General features: G+C 39.9%; 1 protein-coding gene across 2 annotated transcripts in view; it reads right to left on the bottom strand.

The window, feature by feature from the left end:
* The window catches only part of LOC134539222 (KH domain-containing, RNA-binding, signal transduction-associated protein 3-like), a 283,653-nt gene that overhangs the window by 9,114 nt on the left and 255,422 nt on the right, over nt 1–19,117 (bottom strand). For both annotated transcript variants that reach the window (XR_010076280.1, XM_063381013.1), the window contains exon 4: nt 439–1,058. Coding sequence is in view for 1 of the 2 variants with exons in the window: in XM_063381013.1 (XP_063237083.1) it covers nt 439–1,058 (620 nt within the window). In the remaining variant the exon portion in view is untranslated. The remainder of the gene's footprint in view (nt 1–438; nt 1,059–19,117) is intronic.

Below are 19,117 nucleotides of genomic sequence, written 5' to 3'. Positions count from 1 at the left end.
ATGTCACTACACCGTAATAATTACGGACAATCCGTAATGGTTGGCAGCTATGTAGCAATAATTTGCAACGTAGTTGCCGTAGCTAATTTCGCTGCCGATGCTTAGTGCTGGTATTTCGTATGCCTTAATTTCAAGTGAACAACCCCGTGTAAAGCAAATTTGGCACTCGTTTGACATGTTTTCCGGAACAAGTCCGGCTTTCCGCACCTCCTCCCTCCCCGTACCAGCACCCTCAAAGGTAGAATCTGGGAACAGCTGATAAAACGTGTTAGAATAGGCCTCGACACAAACTTGTTGCCTATCTCAAGGATCCGTGTTGCTTGAAAGCACCGCCCCTCCAACCCTGTCCGGCCGACGCCAGGCAGGTTTTCTCAGGTACACGAGGGCAAGAGATGGATAGAGAGAGAGAGAGAGAGAGAGAGAGAGAGAGGCACTCACCCGGTCGCGTTGTAGGCGTCGTAGGGCTCGTAGAAGCCCGGCTCGCCGCCCGCCAGCTCCTCCTCGCAGCCGTAGCTCTCCTCCATGGCGACGCGGGCGCGGTCCAGGATGCTGAGCACCTTCGTCTTGGTGGGCAGGGGCCGCGGCAGCAGCGACGGCGGCGGCGCCAGCGGCTTCCTGACTCCCGCCGGCGGCGGCACCACGCCGCGCGGCGGCATCAGCGAGCCCGGAGGCGGCGACAGCAGCCCTCGGCCGCCGCGCATGGCCAGGCCGCCGCCCCCGCCGCCGCCACGCAGCGCCGCCGCCGAGACGCCGCCGCCGCCGCGCAAGGACGCGCCGCGACCCCGCAGCGCCGCGACCCCCCCGCGCACCACGCGCCGCACCGACTGCGTGCCGTTGGGACCGGGCTCCACCACCGTCTGGATCAGCTCCATCTCGCGCATCTGCTCCTGCCGGATCTCGTCGTTCGAGTCGGGGATCAGGTACTTGCGCAGCTCGGCGAGGGCGTAGGCGATGCGCGCGTGAGCCTCGGCCGGCGGCGCGAAGGCCGTGATCTCCACGTGCAGGTCGTCGCTGAGGTGCGCGTACTTGGGGTCGAGCGAGGCGCGAAGCTCCTCCTCCTGGAGGGGGCAGACAACACGGCGCGAGTCAACACAAACACACGCGGCAGCGTGACACTCCAGTCCCGTCTGCACCAAGACTCACTGCAGACACACCAAGACGACCGCTACGGCAGCGTGACACAAGTGCGGCGTTCTTAAGAGGCCACTCCAGTGTTTCAGGGGCACTACGCAACCCGCGTTAACCTCGTAAGATTCAATGCTATTTTCATTTTGCTTTATAACTAATTAACTAATATAGATTTCGAAATGATGCTTGCTTGATATGTAAGACAACGATGCTCTTATCAAAGCCCCTTTCTTCAAAAACCGTGCATAAATTATGGTTTTGTACTAATCTTTACTAATATGCATAAGTGTATTGTCTAGGTTTGAACCATAAATTATGCACGTTTTTGAAGAAAGGGGCTTTGATAAGAGCATCGTTGTCTTACATATAAAGGAAGCATCATTTCGAAATCTATATTAGTTAATAAGTTATAAGCAAAATGAAAATAGCATTGAATCTTATGAGGTTAACGCGGGTTGCGTAGTGCCCCTGAAACACTGGAGTGGCCTCTTAAACTCCAGTCCTGTCTGGAACAGTGCTGAAACAAAATAAGACCCCTTTGCAGACACGTGAAGACAGTGCTGAAACAAAAAAGACTCACTGCAGACACGTGAAGACAATCGCTACGAAGGAGAAAGATGTTGCAATAGTATGACACTGTACTAGATTCTCCCGTTTTCTAATCCCTGAATGGCACAATTCCTAACTGACCATTGTTTCCCAAATCACTCAAGGAAAATGCCGGGATGGTTCATTATATGAACCATGGTTGACTAAATAATCCTGATATCAATTATACTATTTTGTCTGTAATTACTCTTTCGATGAGACATTTATCAAAACTGAAAAAATAATACTGGTGTCCAACAAGGAATGAATTACAACTCCGATGAAAATGCATACTACAAATAATATGCAAATGTAATTTAACATAATTTATTTATACAACACAGGCCAGAAATATCAAGAAATCAGCTGGTCAAGAGAGAGAGAGAGAGAGAGAGAGAGAGAGAGAGAAAGAGAATTTAAATCAGTATTAATTTTCCCAGCATTTGCCTGGTGCATGGAGTTAGGAAATAGGAATTGTCAGGAGACGGCATACTGTGAAACAATTGATGTCACTTTTTTATAGCTCGATAACACCATACTGTACTGCCCAAAACGTTGCGAAAACGGTGCTTGATAAAGTCCGATGATGGTAAATAAGCTTAAATTATAATTTTCGTCGCTTGATGAAACAAAAAGGTCATTTAAAACTGTTTCCATAATGCAAAGACTACAACTTCAGCCAATGTTTTGGGCGTCTAACCATATGGTACAACAATAAGCTGAAGAGAAAAAAAAATGGCTTCACCCAGTTAGTATGTTATAATGCTAACATAGCCACCACTCAGGCCTGAAATAATTTCAATAAAAACAATGGAATACTGAAATCGGGATGGCCAGACTGGGATTCGAACCAGCGTCAACTGCAATGCGAGTCTAGTTAAAAAAAAAAATTGAGGTAAATCACGCGGACAGTATACACTAAACACTAAAAACTCTTATTACATTATTTTAATACCAACTCCGTAACTACAAAATCTATTTTTGAAACACACAGAAAAAAACTATATTTAATGAAAAAATTAACATTTTATTTAACAAAAATCGGTACAAGATTCCCAAGCTGGTCAATTCTATAGCCACCCCTTACCAGAATTTAAATTTTGAATTTTCCATAAACGCAAGCGGGGTTAAGGGGCTCGCCTCGTCAGGGGTGTATGTGTGTTAGTGAGGCGGGATGATAAGCGCGACGCTCGATGGTATTTCTAGCGCGGTATCGCCTCTAAGCTCAAAGCTCTGAACTGGCGCGCAGTCTTCTCGTCGTCAATTGATAACTGTGAAATTTGTGCGGTGACCGTATTTTTATATTACGGGGAAATGAAGATAAAGGTGTAATGCAAGTCCCTTAAGTGCTTTCAAGAATCTGTACCACTTGTTTTACACCTAAAAATTACTCTGAAAACATGCGTTTCAGCCATTTTAACTCTTCTAGAAATACAGTTTAAATCATGATCCAAAATTAAAAGTACTTTTCGGGCCTCAGGGAACTCTTAAATGCTTTTCGTAAACATACCCCACTCGGATATCTTGAGTAGTTTTGAAATCGCGCTGTTTTTCCTGAAGCTCTGCACACCGTGTGTGTGACCAGGTAGGCGGGCCCCTTGAGTACCTCGTCCAACGGGAGGAACGCGAAACCAGTGCCAACTGATCGCAGATAGCCACCGATAGGGACCAAGATTGCCGAAGAGGGTTCGCAGGGGGTCAAAAACGGGATCCTCCAACATGTTGACCGATCGAAGGCGATCACTCACTCACACGAGTCCATCGTCGCCCTGTCACCCGGCCAAGGAACACGGCGGAGGTCGGTCTGAGGCTACCTCGTTAAATGCCTTCGTACCTCAACCCTGTAGCAATTTCAGTCCCTGCCAAGGTAAACTTCTCGCTCATTTTAACACTGTCGAGGGACAGAGCGGCGGGACAGTGCGAAGTACTAACAACAGAGGGGGAAGGGAGGGAGTGTGTGAGAGAGAAGAAGACCGGTCACAGAAAACAGAAGCGTCTGCCAGAGAAACGCCAAGACACGCCTCCCGGAACGACCGCGCCGAAAATAAACCCGCGTTTAAATACTAGCCGCGAAAGAGAGTGCTGGCCGAAGAGGTTCCTCCCAAGATGTAAACAAACACGCCGCCGAGGAAAATTTACGGCCGTTTTATAACACGTAAAAACGTTACACCGTGTAATCCGCTCGAGAAACGTACACCACGGCTTGTGCACGAGCACAGCGAAGTTCGTTAGAACTTTTGGTTCGAATCCACTGCCCCCAAGCTGGGACGGTTCCTTTGCCAATTGCGGTCTTTTCCAAACTTCCCTGAAATCTCTTGGCGGGAGTGAAAACAAATGAATAATATAATAATAAAAATAGAGATACTGAGACCACCCGCATTAGCATTTTTCAACAGAACCCGTTATAGAACGTACTGAAGTTCGGTAAAAATCAAATAAAAAATGCGGACATACACCAACCAGCATTTTATCCGCCGCAGAAAAGTCTGCCTCGGCGTTGTGTCCGTAACTTCTCGCTTAATTACTTACGCCCACTGCAAGAAACGTAACGAATATCACACATTTTCAAATGATCAGATGCGAAAAGTGAGAAACCAAAATCTACGACACACTCAAAAATACAGTGCAGTTCTGTTTAACTAACATTTTTTAAAATCAGAATTTGAAAAAAAAAAATGTATCTTAAGCAACAGTAAGTAAAGGGAAATTAGGCCCCACATTATGACAGAGCTCGCTAAATAATAAGTTTTCGTATTACATGTTATGGCTTGTGATAAATTTTATGACCTAGTTTTTGTTATTGTTGAACTGAACATCGGTCGACTTGAGTAATTATAATTATTGAGAGCTGCGGCTGTCAACAACAAATAATTATTTCTTCCCAAGACAGTATAAATGCATGGGAAGATACGATCTATGCCACGTCGAGCTAAAAAATTCGGATTATTAAATCGAATCGAGATTGAAATTATTTCGCCGAGGAATCGTAAACAAGAACCGCTCTGATATCTTGAGAAGTTTTCAAATCGCGTATTTTATTCTGAACATCTGCACACCGAATGTGTGCAATTGATTAACGATATAGGATTAGCAGTCGTCCAAATGTTCCATATAAAAAACCACATACTAAATAATTTTATTGATTCTTCAAAAATTCAAAATTCCCTGATGAATTTCAAATTTTTCTTGTTAGACATACCGCATGAACTCAATTACTGCATTTTTGTAAAAAAAAAAAAAAAATTATTATAAACTAAAGGTTTCGCCAGGACAAGAGACACAAACACGATATAGCATCATGGACCTGCGTAATGCTACACGTGGTAACAGGAAACTGTCCCCGCTACCAAAGGACAAATAACCTGCCACTGCAACTGAATAATTCTCAGCTTCCGCGCGGTTCGTTCCAGCCTCCCTCCGCAACACACTCTTTCACTCTCTAGCTGTGTGTCTCTTATGTGTGCATATATCTCTGGTTTCAGGAAGCAAGGCGCGGCGGCGGCGACTCGCGTCACCATGGCAACGCCCTGGCTCGCTACGTGGTGTGGTTGCGAGGGTTGCGACCACTCGCGCTGCATGTCGAGTGCCAACCCCGCACAAGAGTTGGCATCACTGGCCTATCCAGGGTGGTGAAGGTGTTAGAAAGGGGAGGGGAGAGATGAAGACCCAGCTGCCCAACCTGCTCTTTCATCAACTAGAGAAAAATTGCGTGCTTCCTCCGGTTATTATCTTATTAAAAACATTTATAAAAACCAAGGGCGTAGGAACCCGGGGGGGGGGGGGGGACAGGGGGGACGTGTCCCCCTGAACTTTTTGGGTGGAGGGGACTGTCCCCCCCAACTTTCTAGACCGTGATATGTTTATTTTATAATATTATTCTGCCCAACTTTATATGTAATTTCTTCACTCTCAAATTTTATCTTAAAGGAAACAATAATAATTTTAACATCGATGTATCCAATAGTTAGAAACAAAAACTGCTTAAAAAAACGCTATTTTGCACTTTTAAAATCAAAATTTTCCGGTGGAGGACCCCCGGACCTCCCGTCTTAGTAAGAGGGGAATGGGTTTACATGACATCAAAATCATTATTTGTTCCCCCCCCCCCAACTTTATGAACACAGCTACGCCAATGATAAAAACACTACCAGTAAATACAGTTCTGTTTTTTTGATAATGTTCTTACTTATTGAGCTGGAAACGGCCTTTTAAGTGAGAAGACGTTTCCAATGTTCAACTTAGAGTCGATATATATTCTTTAACTATAAACGAAGGGGCCCCCCCCCCCCCATTATAGCATATTATGAAGAATTGTTTTTAAAAAAAAAGTTTCTGCTGCGCATTAGAATTTGATTTTTTTTTCTCATGAGTATTGCGATAGAAGTTGTAAATAAAATCTTGGTCAAACATGGTTATGTATTTATAGTTGGTATAAACATTTTTTTTTATAATTCACTTAAGTTGAAAACGTTAAAATAAACATATTTGTATGCGTGTGAGTAAAAAATATAGTTAAGGGGTCTACTTTGCAAAAAGGTGTATTTTTGTTATTAAGGCGGGATAATAAATGCGACGCTCGCTGGTTTATCTGGCAAGGTATCGCCTCTAAGCGCAAGGCTCTGAACTAGCGCAATCTTTACGTCGTGCATATGACAACTGTGAGCTTTTAATGTTGTCCATAACATTTCATGGCGTAGAAATGAATATACAGGAGTACTGCAGGTCCCTTAAGTGCTTTCTATAATCTTCGAGATTTCCATACCTAAATGTCATTCTGGTAAAACTAGTTTTTAGTTTGTTTTTTTACGCCCCTAAAAATAAAGTTTGAAAAATCCTGTAACGGAACTATTAATCTAAAATCTGCGTATTGTTATGAGGATAGCAAAAGGTCGTATCGTGCATAAACGACAAGAATATAAATAATAGAATCTGAATGACAACAATATTCGATGGGGTTTGTTTTGTCGGCTACAAGTTATCGATACTGAGACCTGGATGTACAGAAATGGTAAATACCGTGTACAGTAAAAAAAAGAAAAAAACTGTTCTACATAAAATAGGAGCTTGAAACCAAAAAAATAAATTTAAAAAAATGCTATAAAATTATTAAAATCACATAAGAAAAACCTTTATAGTAACCAAATCTTAGAACGAAATATATTTAAATGATTTTATTTTATAATTGGGTAACAGAATGTATTCATAAATTAAAATTAGCTTAAAATTGTTATGTATTATTCTTTCTAATATCTAGTCCCTATCGAGGTTTCCTTATGTGATTTTAATAATTTTACAGCCAATATTTTTTTCATATTTTTTTGTTAAAATATCTTTTTTTACGAAAAATTGTTTGCAATGTTTTTTATCAATACACTGTATTGACTATTTCTGTATATTCAGGTATCCGTAAGAAAATATTACACCAAAAAGAACTCATTGAATTCTGTCAAATCGTTAAGCTGCTATTGTTGTTTTTGTATCCACGACATGTATTAACGAAACGAACTTTAAAGTCTTTTTTAATTATTTTATAAACAGACACCACTCGGATATCATTAGCAGTTTTCAAATCACGTGATTTACATCTGCGGTTCCGCCCACCGCGGGGACTTTAAAATTCTTTCATATTTCATATTAGCATATGAATCTTTAATAAATATCCTACGCAATATTTTCCACAACAAAATTAATATCAACCCTAATATTCAAGAAAACACATACGAATTGACTTTTTTTTTTTTTTAGCCAGTCTCTCAGTACTCGTCAGAGAATGTGTAACATCTAACTTCGGTAAGGGATCGTCCATTAATCACGTTTGGCTCGAAAAGGGGGGGGGGGGGGGTGTCGGGAAAAATCACGAAATATCACAATGGAGAAGGGGGGGGGGGGGGGTGTAGAGAGATATCACGTGTATTTATTTTTTCGCCCGATTTCTACTAAACCGAAAAGCGATGCGTGACCTTGACTCGCCGTAGCCAGGCAACAATATCCCCGCCCGCCGCAACATGAACCACCCGGCTCGGCTTGCCAGTCGCCAGTAAGACTGTGATTTTGGCGCCGAATACGTGCGTAAATCACATATAAGCCTTTCCTTTATTATTTTTATGCCAGTGAGAATAAACCTGCAGCCTTAATGTGTGTCTGGACATTTTTATCACTGTGCTTAATTTTCCAGAATTAAATTAGATTATACCTATTTAAAGATAATATTCTGAAATTTTTAAAAATATTTTTTTACGAAGAAAATACACCTGATTTATTGGGGGGGGGGGGGGGGGTTTAGTCTGAAACCTCACCAAAAATCACTAGGGGGGGAGGGGGAGGGGGGTTAAAAATTTGCTAAAAAAACATCACGTGATTAATGGATGACCCCTAACAAGCAAATTCATGTGTTCTCATGTAGCAAAATCACTTATAATTAGAAACTTTGACATTAAATATAACGAAGAATTCTTTAAACTAATGCCAAGCGTGATAAACAAAGGCAAACGGTGTTTTCAACTACATTTCTGGACGCGATATCACGCGTAGTTTCCGCACCCGCCGCGCAAGAATTCGCTGCCGGAGCAGCTAAGTCCACTATCATATCATTCGATTGACAGACCAAAATTTTACAGTATATAATGAAGCGGCTCAGATAAAAGCGAAAACTGTTTGAAAAATTCACGGGTTCACGTGTAGCAAATACTCTTATAATACGAAACTCGGACACGAAATTCACCGTGGAATTATTAAAAATACTATATATACCTGACACATTTTGAAATACATTATAACACTAAGTTCCTATACGTGCTTTTTTTTTTGCTTAAACGACAGAACTGTCTGTAAATACTTCCTACAAAAAAAAACCTAACCTTAGTGACCTGATACAACATTTAAGATGTAACAGTAAAAATTTCATCACGAAATTATTTTATTCAACATGGCGTCGAATATATGCAGGCTAAAAAATTGTTGTCTCTTTACAGTTTGATTTACGTTACGCTATATCTACATTTCAATGTTAACTTAATGGTTGACAAAACTGTAATGCCAGGATTCTAATGTATTTTAGGTTGTCATTATTTCTTTTTAATGAATATTAATCATAACAAAGTATTAAAGTAAAGTTTTACTATTATAAAGTTTTATTTTTAAACAGCTATGCACGGTGTGAATTCTAAGATATTTACGAAGGCAATAATATAAGAGTATACGGATGAATCACGCGAGTCCGCCATCTTTTCGAGATTCCTGAGACTTCCACAGATGGCAGCGCCGTCGGTTACACATTTTCCGTTCTGAACCGACTTCCGTTACATTCACGGAATCTACTCCCACCACATGCCGTACACCGTGAGCTAGGATGCAACACACAGGGCCGGATTTAGGGGAGGGCAACCGGGGCGAAAGCCCCGGGGCCTCCACAAACGGAGGGCCCCCACAAATCCTTTGATATTCTTTTTTCGCTATTTTACCTTTACGTACAGTACTTTGTACATCAATGATTATATTATTGTAAAATATTAACAGAAATATTCATTAACACGAAAATTTAATTTCATATAATTCGTGTCTCCGATTATATTTATGTATGTTTTTAAAAATACTAAGAGAATCTACTTGATTTCACAATAAATTATTTATTGGGAAACTCGACTGAAAAAAATTGTTCATTTTATTTGGAAAATAATTTGGGGCCAGGGGGCCTCCGCTCCTCTGTTGCCCCGAGGCCTCCAGACCTCTAAATCCGGCAATGTAACTTACACATCACAGACATCTTACAGACCTACGCAGGTATGGCGTGAACTATCTATCGCTTCTCTCGCCCAATCACGAGCGGAGCGGAGCGGAGACCTAGAACGCATGCGCCGTTGCGCTGTTTAAATATTCCGCTCTCCGTGACTTCCGCTCGCTTACCACTAATGGCCGCTGCTTCGTACCAGGAACATAGAAGTTTCTTTTTAATCGCCATTTCTCTCTCTCTCTCTCTCTCTTTTTGAAAAATGCCTTGGAGCCAACCTTCCCCATTAGTTTTCCCCTAGCTGAACCCCATTCCGCAGATGCGATGTACTGAATTAATTACCCGGCCTAATTCGATAACGAGTGGTCCCGAGGGAATTTTCAAGTGGGTAGTTAAAACTCTGTTCCTCTCACCCCAGGCGAACACCGGTGCCTCGGAATATCCGCTCCGTATCTATCGCGCTTGGTTTACAAGTTACTTCCAAAGAGATACTACAAAATGCATCCCGCGGCAGTTAAATTAACAAAATTCGAATTTCCTGTGAGCGTAATGAATCGCTGAATACATCTCAATAAAATCGATTACCGTACAATTATATTCTTAGCTGAAATTAAGGTCCCCGCCTATCCGGACACACAACACGGTGTGCAGATCTCCAGGAAAAACAACGCGATTTGAAAACTACTCAAGATATCCGAGTAGGGTCTGTTCACGAAACACTTTTAAAAATTTTGCTGATGGCCGAAAAAATAGTTTTTGTTTCCGGATTAAGTTTTCTAACAGTATTTTTAGACGAGTTAAAATGGCTAACTAAAATGCGTGGTTTCAGAGCAGTTTTTAGGCATAAAACAACCGGTACAGATCCTTGTTAAGCACTTAGGGACTTCCATTACACCTTTACCATCATTTCTCCGCCACATAATATGCACGACGAGAAGACTGCGCGCCAGTTCAGAGCCTTGCGCTTAGAGGCGACACTGCGCTAGAAGCACCTGCGAGCGTCGCGCTTATCATCCGCCTCACACGGATACACCTCCGACTAGGCGAGCCCCTTAAGTACCTATAGTGATAAATTTTGTAGTGATATCATTCAAAGTCATTTAGCTGAAACAACTGTAAGTCTGATAACTTGCTTACACTTTACAAAAAGCAAAACACGCGAGACAATTTTTTGATGGTAAGAAATAGCTGTTTTTTTCCCTCCAAAATAATGTATGGAAAACAATAGCCTGCTGTTTCCTAAAGTTACACTAAACACAGGAAACATTATTTTTATGGGCCACCTATGCATTTCCCAGCTTCATTTGAATTCAGTTCATTTAGAATGATACAAAATCATGTAAGGTAATTAGAATTCCACTAGGTTTAAGAACAAAGAGAAAAAAAAATCAGTCGCCAATTTACCGTTCTAAATATTACTAACCATCGAAATGCCCGTAAAATATTTTTCTGTCTAAACGGTACTTACTTTCCGTACACGCCTCGTGTGTGTGTGAGTGTGTGTATATATATTTATAAACACCCACACCTGTTGAAAATATTTGTAGCAGACAGCAAATGCAAACAAGGTATCAGTTAAAATTTTATAATTAGCCCTCAAATAAAAGTAATGGCGGGATTACGAAGAAAAAATTATTTATATATATATATATATATATATATATATATATATATATATATATATATATATATATATAGTATATATTCAACGTGACGTGCCAGACTCAGCCTTACGGGCAGAAGGAATGTTGACGACCCGGATATTTCCTCGGGGCTTAACGACCCAGCAGTTCCTAGTTAAGGGGCCCGCCTCGTCAGGGGTGTATGTGTGTTAGTGAGGCGGGATGATAAGCGCGACGCTCGCTGGTGCTTCCAGCGCGGTATAGCCTCTAAGCGCAAGTCTCTGAACTGGCGCACATTCCTCTCGTCGTCACAGGATAACTGTGAAATTTGAGCGGTGACCGTAACATTATATGGCGGAGAAATGAAGATAAAGGTGTTATGCAAGCCCCTTAAGTGCTTTCAAGAATCTGTACTGATTGTTTTATGCCTAAAAATTACTCTGAAAACACGCGTTTTAGGCATTTTAACGCTTCTAAAAATACAGTTTAAAAACTTAATCCGAAATTAAAAGTACTTTTCGGTCCTCAGTGAACTCTTAAATGCTATTCGTAAATAGGCCCCACTGGGATATCTTGAGTAGTTGTGAAATCGCGTTGTTTTTCCTGAAGCTCTGCACACCGTATGTGTGCCCAGGTAGGCGGGCCCCTTAAGGAACGTGAAGGTAGAATGAGGGGGGGGGGGGGGTTGGTGTTTCCTAAGAATAAAAAAAAAGTAAGAAGGGGGGAGGGAGGGGTGTAGACGGAGGAGACAGGCGCAAAACAGCCGGCGCGCGCGCATTATCAAGTGCGGTCACGAGTCCGAGCAAAAGTACAGCCGCCGTCGCCGGGTAAACTTCGTCAAACGGGGCACATGGAGGAGGGGAGGAGAAGGGTGCAGCGATCCAGGATAAAGACCCCCGAGGGGGGAGGGTACGGCCCCAGGTGCGACGAGAAGATATATGAGGCAGCAATTAAGCGTCGTAGTGGATGGTGACGTTGGGGGGATGGGGGGAGAGAGAGGCGGCAGAGAGAGAGAGAGAGAGAGAGAGGAGTAGAGACCCGTGGATATAGGCTGTGCGACGAGAAGGCCACGTCCAGCCCTTCCACCCCCCTCCCCCCCACTTTCCAACTTGTTCAAAGCCACCTGGGACTCAAATCATGCGGGCAAGGACTGAATACAGAAAATATGAAAACAAAAACAAAAAAAAATTGCTGCCAAGAGAAGTTAAAAACCTTGCTAAACGAAAAGTTTATTATTGGGACGAGGACGCAATAGCAATAAGTAATAGGAGGGGGGGGGGGGTCCTTCTAGCACATAAAACTAGTATTACATTTTACAAATACTGATTTATATTACATATAATATGTTCTTAATGTCTCATTTCAACTTACAACCACGTAATAACTTGAGCATTAGTATGTATTTAAAACATTTTTTTTCTCATTATATTTTTAAAACATGCTCCGTACATCATTACAGCGTCGAGTTTAATTAATTAGTTTAAATAATCTAATATTAAAAAAAAAAAACTAAAATATGACCGACACAGTACCGCGTTGTATGCAGGTAACTTAATATTTAGAAAGGCATGTTACTATGGAAACTGCCTGAAGTAAGAAATATATACTCAACAGATTAGCTGTTTACAGGAAAACACTCTTGTTTCCGTCATTTTATACCATTTGGTGGGTTTAATTCCCAAAAAAATATATTTGTGGCAGAAATTAAATTACTTCTTCAGTTTATGAAATTAGCAACATGTAGAGCAAATTTCTACCCAACGCATACTATCATGAAAATTCATTCTTCACAGTGGTAAGTAATTTAACAAATCATTATGATTTTAACTTCATCAGAGAAAACGTGGAAAGACCAGTCTGTATGTACGAAGCTATTTTAATTTCAAAAATTTCTGCATCTAACTTGAATTAGTTTTCATTTTATTTATCAACAAAAAGGAGATGATGGAGAAAAAAACATGTTGTTAACACTTATTAATTTTTGAGGGTAAAAAAGGCAAACGACATCCAAAGTTAAGTTGCTTTGTTTTCTTAGCGTTTACAACCGCAAATATGTCACTAACACATACTAGCATCCTCAATAAAGAATGAAAATAATATTTATATTAGTTATATTATGCTTTTTTTGCTGTTCGGCTAATCGGGGGGTGGTCTACCAATTAAACTTATTTTAACCTTACGTTTTCAAACGCCACTCACATCCATGCTTTATACCTAAGATTCGAATCCAGAACACAATGCACCGGAAATTAGCTTCTAAACGTTAACTTTACGCAGTTATAAAATCCAAATTCACATTTCTTAAATTTAGTACTTGATTACAAAAAAAAATTGATTTATAGTAGTCAATTTTTTTTTAAAGATTAATCACCATGGAGAATAATGTGTTCAATTGTGTACTTGTGATGCAGTCAAAAGAAAAAAAAAATCTCAAGGCTTTGTGAACATGTCCGCTTAAAGCAAGGTCCTACTCTTCATGTTGGTTATGTTATTTTCAAGTCATTACGGTAGTGTAAATGCATCACCATAGCATTTAATGTTTTGCCAGCCGCACTTGCAAAAATATTATACAATTGCGGTGAGAAGTCAAGCGAGTATCTAACTTGCGTGAACATTCACAGCTAAACAAACTAATTTTGGTAAATAATTAGTTGAAAAATATGTGGCCGACAACAAATTCCAGAGAGCAAAAATAAATAAATTTACGGGAAAATCTCATGATTAACAGTAATAACAAACGACCAATTCGACGTAAGAAACCAAGATTTAAGAAGAAGAAAATGTGAGAGAGTCTTTCAGTACTTACCAGAGATGTGTACCTAACCTCTAACCTCCGTAACAAACAAACTTGTCGTAACTCTGTCGCGAAATGTAACGTACAATCTTTAGAATAATTCCGAGCTTAAATTATAAATTAAAATTGTGTTTTCAACTTAATTACGCGAATAACACGTAGCTTTTGCACACGCCGCTAAAAAAATTCGCTGCCGTAGCAGTTACTTCGACTATCAAATCAATTCGATTTGTAGGGGGAAATGTTATGCTGTATAATGAAGCGGCTTCGACAAAAGAAGAAAAAAAAACTTGAAAAAATACTAAACCCCGGCCTTTAAACCGATTTTCGACAAGGAATTTTATTAAAATACTGCCCATCTTATTTTAATTCACTAACAGTTTAAAAGTTTCCCTTTGGCTTTGTAAACTTTGGTTCACGCCATCCGCCACAGATGGCAGCACCGTGGTTACAAATTTCCGTTCCATTCACGAAATTATTCCAAACAAATTCCGTATACCGAGAGCTAAAATGTTACACATTAAAAGACTTGTATTAGGTCCTCGATTCAGTAACTGTGCCCAAATAAAAGATTGTTCACAAAGCCAAACTTCTCAATCACTTCAGGGTGACATAAGGAACCTCAAGAATAGAAAACAAAGATGAATGCATAATCACTAAGAGAACAAGCTAATATCAGCTGATGTTAAATTTTACATACCTAGTCAGCACAGATAATTCTGTGAAATAAATTTAAGTCACAAAAAAAAAAATACAGCACGGGCGAATACACAGAACGGACGACGACGACAGAGTTGCAACAAGAACTGTAAATACCGACAACTAACAACCTTGGACAACGCGGTGAATGAAACAGACGTACCCAAGGATTATACCAAACAGATATTCTATACAAGTACAACAACATAGGTGAACACAGAAGACTTCGTACGACGGCTGCAAGTTCTGTTTTGTTGTAGAAAGCCTACTTACTGTGTTCGTCCGTGCGTCATTGTTTTCGAAGGTAGTTGTTAGTATTTACTGTTATTGTTGCAACTGTCTCGTAATCCCACTGTGTTCATCTGTGCTATTATTAGAGACCGGAAAAATTCGCCAATTCATTTCGCGATAGGCTAAGATACAAATCGTTATACCTCAGTGCTGCCTCTGCTACTGGTTCACAACTCGCCTGGATGACTCTGGGCCAAAGAGAAACACCCAACCAAAGCTTTATCGAATCACAGGCTGCTACGCTGGAACGTCTCACAAGACAGCAGCCAATGAGTGGGTGGCATTTGACCTAGTGTACGTAGAACTATGGAGTTCATCCTACAGGTCATTGAACCCGCGAATTTTTTCCGGTCCCTAGCTAATATTATTGACTAAATTCTTTCCACAGAATTAATCGTTTTTGTCCAATCTTACTTAAAGTTTCTTCAAAGACTACAAATGCGTAACCAGCGTTGGCGTATGCCAAATAAATATTTAAATCGCTCTTCCCCATTGCAGGAATAGTTTTGAGAACTTGATATAATAGCTTCTCACCACCGTGCGAACCAGCGTGGGGAGAAACAATAAATTATAGAAAGAATCTGCCCCGCGGAAGGCGAAATGGAGGAACTCCCGACGCTGCACCGAATTCCTCAAATTCTCCTATTGAATTTTCCAATAACAACCATCCCACACCTAGCCACCAGCGAGGCAGGGGAAAGAAGCGCCCACAAATTTCCTCCGGAGATATCTCTCCTCGCATGAACGTCGACAAAGGACTCCCGAATACGTTATTTAAAATTGCAACTTGCATTAGAAGAACTTTGCGGCCTCTTTAAAACCAACTCCGAAACGGAGTCCAAATTCTTCACTTGGCTTCCAAACAAACTATTACAACAGGTCTGAAGGCTACGTAAGAATATGCATACAATATTTTCATTCGATGCCATGGTCTAAAGCCAGTTCGCAAATAATGCAGAAACATTTTTGTATTAAAAAAAATATTTTCTAGTTAGTTGTCTACAACTATTTTATGACAAATGCCGTAATAAAATAACAAATGAATTAAGCGACACCTAATACCAAATGCAATCAAAATACACAAAATTTAAAAAAAAGAATTCACTAGATGTTATCTTAGGTTTTACTTTAAATTATTTACTATAATTACTGTCCACAATAGGCCACAGATAATACTGGGGCAGCAAAATTCAATACGTTACGTAAAGTCTTCCGGAAAGTATTGGTCACAAAAATTATCAAAAAAAACTTTGTAAGTCTTTTAGCAACCAACTCGCAAGTAATAAGCAGGCAAAATTTACAAATTATTTAAATACTTCTAGAATTTACAGTAAACTTTTTTCTTCCACGTGCCTGTTCACTACGTAACATAACTTGGCGTAGTTTATACTACGATCACGTTACCTGAAACTGCGAAAAAAAAAAAAAAAAAAATTATTCAAGCAGTTATCCTCGTTGAAAGTTCGTACACTAATATCAGACGGCGTAGAGATGTTAAAAAGGGATCAAAACATACAGGTTTACAGGGCGGAATGTCGTAATGAGAGTAGTTATTTGTAGAGACCGGAAAAATTTGCGATTTCAATGACCTTTAGGATAGACTCCATGATCCTCTATGCACGCGGGAAAATTACATCTGATCATTGGCTACTGACTCGTGTTAACTAGGACGTTAGAGATTTGATTGCTTCTTTGTTGAAAAGTTTTTCATTGGCCGAGTGTCGTTCAGAAAAACTGTGGTCCAATCACTGATGCAGTAAAAAGGCAAACGTTTTTGGATTATAGACTATCACGAAATGAATCCGCGAATTTTTCAGGTCTCTAGTTATTTGGCATTGGCGATCTCGACCACACAGGACCCGACTGACAGTCCTATCGCTCTTATTGGCTCCACTACCGCGCATTTCCTCCGCGCGCCAATTACCCTCGGCTTCCACACTCAGGCCTCTTCATTGGCGTACGATTTGCCAACAACGGAGCTGACCAAATCATATGATGCGTTTGACTGCAAGTATAGACACGCACGCTTTTAAAAAAAAATCAATTTTTTAAGACAAAATATACTGCTCTGCATCTCATAATCGGGATCAAAGAGAATGTTAGGGAAATTAATATTAATGAGGAGCTTCCGTTCTAAACTCGACATGTCCACCTTGAATTCGAAATAAAAAGTTAAAAAACCTGTAATTCTAGGAAACATAACTACTATTGTGCTAAAATGCTCTTAAATTTGCTAATTGATGCAGGGTGATAATCATTATGGTATACAATTTATTCTGGTAGAATTTTCAAACATATGTTTTATATGTGAGTGACAAGGTCGAGTTTTGCACGAAGGCTCGTCGTATTTGCATACTCCCCTGGTTGTTAATATTTTTTTTTAAAAAAGGTGTGGGCCTAGTTTCTAGCTACTACAAAAAAAAATCATTAGAAGGTTGGCCACATAGATATTAACCTAATACAATTTTCATGACTTTACCTCACCCAAAATTTCAATTTCCCCTGACAAAGTGTTGCAATTAACTGAAAAAAGTAAAGAAAACCCAAACTTAGTCTTCGCCATCCTCATAGCTGGCCTAGTTCTCTTCATTTTTTATTTTATTTTTAAATATCAAACAGAACCTTGATGTGCCATTCTATGGTGTGTTCCTATCCACAAAAAAAAAAACACTCGAAAAAATCTATAAATTCAAGAACAGGTCTGATGGCAGAATGAAGCATAACAACATTTCCCGCTCAAATAATCGTCACAAGAGAATTTCTAGGACTTTTCCAAGATTTCAAGTAAAAATATGAATTTCCCTGACCACTTTAACTTCCCTAAATTTTCATAATGTGAACATTATGTAATAACCATTCAAGAAATAAACTTTGCAAATCATGAATACATTCCAATGTCTACAAAGGCGTCAAATTTATATACTACTGTCTATAGCCATAACAAACTCAGCGGATTCATTCGGGTCAAGCTAAAACTAGAAGACTTATCAGTTCACTGCATTTCTCTGATTGGGCCAATAGTTCACGTGGACACCTCTGGAGCAACCCGCCACTAAAATAGTCCCTAGTCACGAGCAACCCACTAGAAAGAGAGGCAATAGCCACTGAACAGGCGATTTCGGAATCTAGCCTACAGTTTAATTAGACCCACGCGTTTCCCCAGTACACAGTCACGGAAACACGTTTCAAAACGTTCCACTGGCAAAGTGTTTATTTAACTTATCTGGGTATTACTGCATTTCCATTGGCCTAAAAATGAAAAAAAAAAAAAAAAAAAAAAAATGCAAACGTAGGTAAAGTGATCACTAACTTGTCCGGAAATTGACAACATTATATATTATACCTTTATTGTACAAAAAAAAAAGATAAAAAAATTGTTACTAGTGTTGTTATGAATCACTTTGTAAGTAAGAATTAAATTTTAATGGGGTGGCATGATAGCAGAAAATGTTATGTAATTCAATCACTGCCGTGTCAAACTAATGATTGACCAGTCCAAATCCTCAAGTACCGCCAACTCCTTATGATAAAGATTTTTAAGCACATTATAATTTTTAGTTGTAGGCCTAAGGAGTCTTTTTTTTCATCCGGTGAAAGATTTTTGCATGGTGCACGCGCATCGTAAAAACTCACTCTCATAATTTTTTTTTTTACTACGCGCCTAAAGAAGAATAATTATATATATTTTTTTTGGGTGTATGTGATTTTCGTAGCGTTTTCTGCATACGCTCTGTGAGATACTGCGTCGATTTAGTTTTACAAACAGGTTATGCAGCGAATATTTCACTCCGACAGCTGAATAGCTATATAATAAAGCGGAGTGTTCGACTGTCTTTCACATAAAGCTGAGATGAAGAGGCCTAGAGCCGTGCAATTTGGTACATAGATTCTTTAAGGGGCGCCCGTATGCACCTCAAAGCGATCTTTTTTCTTTTCGAAATTAGATGTTTTAAATTATTTTTTTTAAAGTTCTTAGTCTATAAATATCATTAAACAACCCCCCCCCCCCCACACAATTGACCGAGATAGTATTTAGATAGGAGGAACAACTATCAGACTCTTTGCTGGTCCATCGTCGCCATGTTCCAATTGTAAAGTATTTATATGCACCACGTTTCAGTTAATATTTTATTCCTTTCCCAGCAGCAGACATGCAGTGGCCGTTCACATTGTTTCATTCCGAACCTTGATCGAAAACTGGAATCTACATTTAAATATTTTTCTTGCGGTATTTTTGTGTAAATAATTAATGCCTTCACAAGCCATACT

The sequence above is a fragment of the Bacillus rossius genome, chromosome 15 (assembly GCF_032445375.1).
Source record: "Bacillus rossius redtenbacheri isolate Brsri chromosome 15, Brsri_v3, whole genome shotgun sequence".
Classification (NCBI taxonomy): domain Eukaryota; kingdom Metazoa; phylum Arthropoda; class Insecta; order Phasmatodea; family Bacillidae; genus Bacillus; species Bacillus rossius.
Note: the sequence above shows the minus strand (reverse complement) of the source record. Positions and strands in the feature narration are given on the sequence as shown.